The sequence below is a fragment of the Protomyctophum parallelum genome (assembly GCF_964188405.1).
Source record: "Protomyctophum parallelum genome assembly, chromosome: 15".
Classification (NCBI taxonomy): Eukaryota; Metazoa; Chordata; class Actinopteri; order Myctophiformes; family Myctophidae; genus Protomyctophum; species Protomyctophum parallelum.
Genome location: NC_139710.1, coordinates 11419073 through 11426483, shown reverse-complemented (window position 1 = coordinate 11426483; position 7411 = coordinate 11419073). Strand labels below are relative to the sequence as shown.

The following is a 7411-nucleotide window of genomic DNA, read 5'->3' as shown; positions in this document are numbered from 1 at the left end:
CATGTCGATTTGAAATTGGGCTGGATTACCGACATAAATGAGCTTTTGTGATTTTGGGGATGAACAATTACCTCAAGAAAAGAGATACCCCGGGCACCTACATGGCTGTATTTTGCGTGTCTTAAGTACCAGGTCTTATTCCCTAACTTGAGTAAACTAAAGACCTGGAGGCGTGATCAATGCCATTTGGCTATTCTGAGTGGCCAAAGAGCATTGATCACGCCTCCAGGTCTTTAGTTTACTCAAGTTAGGGAATAAGACCTGGTACTTAAGACACGCAAAATACAGCCCTATATAGGCTCATAAGTAGCCTGACAGCACACCTTCGATTCGAGTCCTGTTCCTGATGGTCTTTAGGCCTACTGCATGTCTTTCTCTGTGTCCGCCCTGAGACTGGGAGGTTGGGGTTCAATCCCCGGCCGGGTCATACCAAAGACTGTAAAAATGGGACCCAATGCCTCCCTGCTTGACACTCAGCATCAAGGGTTGGATTGGGGGTAAATCCCTGCGACATACTAGCGTCATGTCCAGGGGGTGTACTTGTACATCAAGCTGCCTCACGCTGCCCTATGGCTCAAAAAGGCAGGCCTCCCTAGTCCCTACTCCTCTCCTCACCACCTTAGGGGCACCATTGAGTCCATCCTATAACTATACATTATACATGTCCTGTTTCGGCAGCATATGGGGACCTCCATCACCGTAAGGCCAGAACGAGCAGGATGTGCAACAGCTTCTTACCGAGTGCAGTGAGGACTGTGAATAAACTGCACTCTATAGTATATGCCCATATGGTTGCATGCATACCGGTATTATGGGATCAAGTGACTTCAAATTGGGAATGCGCAGAGGAAAGGACTTGACATTTCTGACATAATGGTCAACCTGGAATTTCATATATGGTTATGGTTGACATGTAGCTCCCAGGCCCCCAGAGCGGCCAACATTCAAGCCGCCAATACTCTACTGGCCAAAGTTGGAACTGCAGGGCGTTCCGGGACGTTCATGGAGGTGGACGGACGTTCAGTGCAAAAGTGTGTTAAAAGGGACCTCAAAGTTGAGACAGCTGTCAACTTCTGCTCGAGCCAACCATATATAAAGGTATACTTCAGCAGTCTTCCAGATGCTTCAATCGCCACTGAACAACTTTCATTGAAATGAATAGTCCTCCCTCTAATTTATATATAATAACTCTATGGTAGTCCTAGAGTATATGGATTCTTATATGATTTGTTTGAGTCTGATGTCATGACACAGTTTACATCACCCATATTGGGTGAAGCTGCATGTGAACTCAATATGGTTATGTTTGAGTCATAGTGAACTCTATATGGTTGCGTTATGTCTGAGTACGAGTCATATAGCGACGGAACCGAGATGGTTGACTGACCGAATGCATTATGTTGCGTTCACACGGGCAGATTCAATGATGCAATTCATTGTCAATGGAAGCCAGCGACATGACGGGCCCTGTGCGAGACTATTCTGTTGCTTCCGTAAAAAAACGTATTCATGGTCACCAATTTCAATGTGATGCAACACAAGATCCCAGCTTGTGTTTTTGGTCGTCCAACAGTTTCCCACTCGGTGGGAGGAGACTCAAAAATCACACCCGTGTGAAGTGAAGGGCGGTCTTGTCGTTGTACATCATCCAATAAAAAATGAATATACTTCTTCATGAATGAATTTGTCAACTTATCTTTTCATTATGACCATGTAAGATGACAACTGAATTTATGTGATTGGTTAGCCGATTTGCTTGTCTACATATAACATACATTTTCCTTTCATTGTCACTGGCATTTAATGTTTGTGTTGCCACAAATTTACGTCATATTTCAGGCACATATGACATAAATTCTCCTTTCAATGTCAATGGCAAATGTGAGACGTGACTGGACGAAATTCAGTCACATGGGTGCGCAAATACAAAAAGGGTCGTTCTTTTTTTTTTGCCTATGATTTTGCAACCCATTTTTTCACCCAGTGTTAATGTAATCCTGGGCGCTACACTTCCTCTGCCAACCTGGGGGGGTCAGTGAATTATAGAATTCCTGATTATAGTGTTGCAGGCATGTGAATCACATGTGCATGGGGCCTTTTTATTATAGTGTTACACGCATGTGAATCACATGTGCATGGGGCCTTTTGATTTGGTGTAGCGCCAGGGCCCTCGGATGGCTTGATTCGGCACTGCATGTAGCTGCTCCAAATCAACTCACAACACTTGATTGATTGATTGAAATATTTATTAACAGTTTGTAGAATTTACAGTACATTTTAAGCACAAACTCAATACAAAGACTGTCAACTGTGAGTGGACGACCCAATTAAGCATTACACTTGTTTACAACAGGGTCCACATTGTTCAATTCATCAAAACATTTAAAGACATACAAACATTTAGAGACATACAAATAGACATTTCTATGTAGCTAAATTCATCATATGGGAAGCAAAAAAGGGAAAAGATACAATATACAGTGAGGGAAAATGGGGTGGGGGGGGTGGGGGGGATTCAGATTTTACAGAGGCCAGTTTCGAATTGCAGCCATCCGTAGGTGCCCTTTGAGAGCGGTTTTGAAGGAGTCAAGGGATTCACATGTCTTAATGACTGTTGGTAGGGCGTTCCACATTTTGGTGGCATAGGAGCGAAAAGAATTTAGTCCCTTGTTTGTGCCGAATCTGGGTTGTACATGGTTTGTACACGTCTTTGCATCGTTTCATCTGCCTGTGTGAACGGACCATTACCCATTAAGATGAAAATCCATAGCATTCCAGACATGCATTCACACCAGTAGCAGGCAGAAATAATCATGATTCTTTTCTTCCTGCTGCTGTTGCTCTCTGAAACCCAGTGAGCAACAGCAGCAACAAGAACATGGTTGTGGTTAGTGAAATATATGAAAATGATTCCTATTTGGTTTCATTTTCACAGATTTCACTGCACGGTTTAACCACAACTCTGTTCAGTAGGGTTGGATTTTGAGAGGCTTATTGAGGGGCACTATAGCCCCTCCAATGCATGGCTTTTGAAGATTACGTCATATGGCAGCCAAGTCTATGGACTTTTAATGTTTGTTTAGGGCAGCAGTAAAACAAACATTAAATAAATACGGCTGTGTTTTCCGAGGCTAAACAAACATTGACGACGTGAGGTTGGTGAATCCTGCACATATGCCGCTTAACTGTAGTCGGTTCGTGGGGGAAACAGCTCCACCAGAGAGCTCCAGACTTCCCTCTCCAGAGCAACATTAGTAACTTAATTCTGGGGGATCCCGAGGCCATTTTGGAGATGTAATCCCTCCATCTCATCCTTGGTTTTCCCGGGGGTCTCCTTCCAGTGGGACATGCATCGAGGACCTCCTTAGGGAGACCATATGCCTGGCTGGCTCCTTTCTAAGCGAAGAAGCAGCGGTTCTTTCTACACTGAGTCTCGCTCACGTGACTGAACTTCTCACCCTATCTCTGCATCAGGCCCAGTTAGTTAGTTACTGCGAGAGTGAGGTATAGCCAACACCAACTTGGGACTCCTAGATTTCTGCCCTCTACACTTTCCTATCTAACATCAGGTTCTTGAGCTCTATAGTGTTGTTAGCTAAGATGTCGCAGTGCATCTACATAGGTGGTGTGCTTCTTTCCCCATCCTGATTTTGCCCTAGGTTGGCTCCCATAGAGTTAATTTATTTGCCTCAAGTTCTGGGTGCCTGATGCAGTGCCACGCCATGCAGGCTCATCCTTTTCTCTTTGACTGTGACCAGTGGTAGGTCCCCATAGTCCGTCATTCTTCCATCAGGCCAAAAGCAACTGTACATGGTCGTCTGGTAGTTGTTATTGTCAAAGTGGTTATTGTCATATGGCAGGTAAGACAGGAAGACTGGTGAGGTAACTGGGCAAGGCATGACCTCTACCGGGCTAGATGTGTCTACCTCGTATGGTAGGTCAGCCTGGAGGACTGGCCACACTACCGGCCTAGCCGTGGCCGTGTACAGGACACAGATAGAACCGTCCTCCTCGCCAATGCGATAGCAGACTTCGTATGGGTCAACCCACAGAGTCAGCTCCAGAGGTAACAGACTGGACAGCTGTTTAATGGTAAGTCCACTTTGATTGGTTGCCTGGGCCAAGATAGGGTCCATAGGGCCTCTCTGGTTGATACGTATGCACCGGTAGGCGGATCCCTTTAGCGGTCTGTCAGGGTACCAGTGGGGCTGGTAGTGGGTGCTCATTGAGTCCTGGAGACATTCCTGGAACACCTGGCGCTGATACTCATCAAGACCTTTCATTTTCAAAAGTGACACTATGAAGGACGCTGCAGTAGTCACTTCATCAACCATCTCGGTTCTGGAACTGTGTACTTGGTTCATATTGTCCAAAATAAATTAGCAATAATGAATCCAGGTGGAGCCGATAAAAGTCAACAACTCTCTTCAAACTTTATTTTAGATTAAGTTCAGATGCGACCTTGCATTGGTGAGATGCATCCTCCTCCTTTATACAATTGCGAAAGTGTGTCGTCTTGCGTTTGAGCTTCGCATAACGTTTTTGCCACATGAGCCAATATAAGTGGGAGCCGTTAGCCATTTTGCTTAAAATGTTATATGTTAATGATGTTTCGAAGATTTAGAACACTTTCCTGGGGGTCTTTATGTGTGTAATATGTGGTTTTAGATAGTTTAGATTTTAGCAGTGAGCCAGTGTCTCTGATGTCATGGACACTGGGCTCACTTACTTCCTGGACTACATATTGTCTCAGTAAGACAGCCCCCCTATCCACAAGGAGGAGCAGTGCACCAAAGCATTATGGAAATTGTAGTCCAGGAAGGAAGTGAGCCCAGTGTCCATGACATCAGAGACACTGGGCTCACTGCTAAAATCTAAACTATCTAAAACCACATATTACACACATAAAGATCCCCAGGAAAGTGTTCTACAGTTCTAAATCCTCTAAACATCATTAGACTTATTAGTATTTTGGTGGCGTCACTCAGCCAATCAGGGATTGTGTATTTTTGGTGGTGTCGTTCAGCCAATCAGAGCGCAAGTTGGCAGCTTGTTGCGTATGTCAGTCTGCCAATTGGATTGACTCCGTATGTTGCGGGTGTTGCTCGGCCAATCCAATCAGGGATTGGCTGATGACGTAACTATGTATGTTCATGTAAAAACGGTGGTTCCTGATTGGCCGAGGGGACCAACAAAAATTCACAATCCCTGATTGGCTGAGGCAGTCACCGACATACACAGCCGGAAACAGTACTTGCACTCTGCTCGCGCAAGTAACAAGTAATAACTTTGGGGCAGGCCCGTCTGGAGTTTGAATGGACAGGTATCATTGTTCAAACGGGAGACATCAAAGAGGAAGGGTGGTGAAGGATCAACATATGCAATGTCAGAACAGGTCAGATATATGGAGATCTAAGGGTTTGAGGTCAGATGTAGAGTTGCTGGCCGGCTCCATAGATCTAGTTGATGATCCAGTCTTCTCCATGTATGGCTATCCAGGGTTTGATGAGGTCAGTGTCGTGATCTTCATATATGGTGACGGCCATATATATGGTGGCGTGACCTGTCACCTGACGGATGGACGGACAGGTTTTGCCGGCTTTCATAGTAATCTGCGACTTACGGTCACAATAATATATATACATGTGTATATTATATATAATATAGCCTGCCCTACGGTACTCACTCTGTCACTCACTCTCTCTCTCTCTCTCTCTCTATATATATATATATATATATATATATATATATGCTTGAATTAAGTGGGGTTAGGTGGAGAAATTGAATTAAATCGATGTCTCAAAATATAACGGTATCCACATTACTTTCTGGAGTCAGCAGCACTCCAACAAGTGTGTCTTTAAGACCCAGCGGAGCTCGGAGGGAAACCCCGCGGGTTTAGTTGTTTCTACTCTCCCGTCTCCCGAGTGTCGCTAGTTATTTGGGGGGAGGCGCTGTAGCCATTTCGCCACATGAAAGCCCTATGAGCGAACAACCAACATCCGAGTTGTTCTGGAGAACAGAAATCAGCTTTGGGCTCCGCACGGCGCACACAGACTTCCTCCTCCACCGTGGAAAGAACACAAACTATCTAATGCACAACACGCGTGGATAGCAGAGCCGCGAGGAACGTGTGGACGCGGAGCTTTTTCAGGCATTCTTCTTTTCGGGCTCTGTTCCTTCCCCCCTCTTTTTCTCCCCTTTTTGCGTGTATGTGGAGGTTGAGCGGACAGTCGGGCTTCTATGAGAATCTTTCTCGTTTGAGAAAGAAGTGAAGTTTGGTTGTTTGCCTTGCCTGGGCTAAGGAGGAGAAGGAGGGAGACGCGGGAGAAGAGTCGGGTGAAAAGTGGGGGAAGATGGTCCTGAACGCCGCTTTGAGACGGAGCTTGCTGTGCGTCCTGGCGATCTATCTGGGGGTTGCGTCCCCGCCGTGCGACGCTCGGACTTACCTCAACCACTGGGCTGTGAGGATACCCGGGGGATCTGACCTCGCCGACCGGATAGCGGAAAAATATGGCTATAGGAATATGGGACAGGTAGGATGCCTGCGGCTTAAATCAAAGTTGTATGTGTGTGTTGTCTAGTTTGTGTAATCACAGAACAACAAAAAAAAAGCTTAAAATGGCACTTGTTTATATTGGTAATTCATTATCAGAAACAAACTGACATTACGACGGAGGTTCAAACGTCAAGGTTAGAGCCTCTGTCAGAGCCCACCCCTTGGATCTCACAGACAGAACCAGTCACACAGTGCCCTCTCTCTAAATTATATACATTGATTCCTCTTAACTCAGCGGCTTCTGAGGCCTCGTTCACTAACACGCATGCATACAGGCTGCCATGAACCAAGAGAAAGATTGGGAGAGAAAAGAGAACAATGAGACTGATTGGAAGCCGATGGCACAACAGGTGCCCCACATGTCAGTTTGCGGGACATGCAGAAAAAGCATCGGCTTTAATACGGTTATAAACCAATTTAATGCATTTGGTACCTTGACAGTATTTTTGTGTCATGTCATGCTGCTAGTGTGGGGTTTGTTTGAGTTTGAGACCAAAATAATTTCGTTTGCCCACTTGCCCAGTCACCCATTTTTAACATTCAAAGTATTTGTCTTGTGATAAATGTTTGCTATTGTAGCTTGAGGAAACCCTTATCCTATATACGCTGCCTGGTGTGGTCCAGCTTTGCTTCTTATTATTGAGGAGCCTATGTCCAGCTTTTAGTGTGTGTGCAAACACAAACTTTGTCCTTGCACAGACATTAAATGCCATTGACAATGAATGGACAATTTTGAGTGTTCGAGTAAACACAAACATTGCGTAACACAAACATTGGAGACGAAAGTGAGGACGCAAATTCTGATTGGCCGGAATGAGATGATCTATGATGTACGATTATAAGAGCGCCCCT

At 45.2% G+C, this 7411-nt stretch overlaps 1 protein-coding gene across 2 annotated transcripts in view; it reads left to right on the top strand.

Moving 5' to 3' along the window:
- The first annotated feature begins 5956 nt into the window (after nucleotides 1-5956).
- Nucleotides 5957-7411, top strand: part of pcsk5b (proprotein convertase subtilisin/kexin type 5b) — a 74972-nt gene continuing 73517 nt past the window's right edge. For both annotated transcript variants that reach the window (XM_083784910.1, XM_083784909.1), the window contains exon 1: nucleotides 5957-6536. In XM_083784910.1, the coding sequence (XP_083641036.1) occupies nucleotides 6357-6536 (180 nt within the window). In that variant the 5' untranslated portion in view covers nucleotides 5957-6356. The remainder of the gene's footprint in view (nucleotides 6537-7411) is intronic.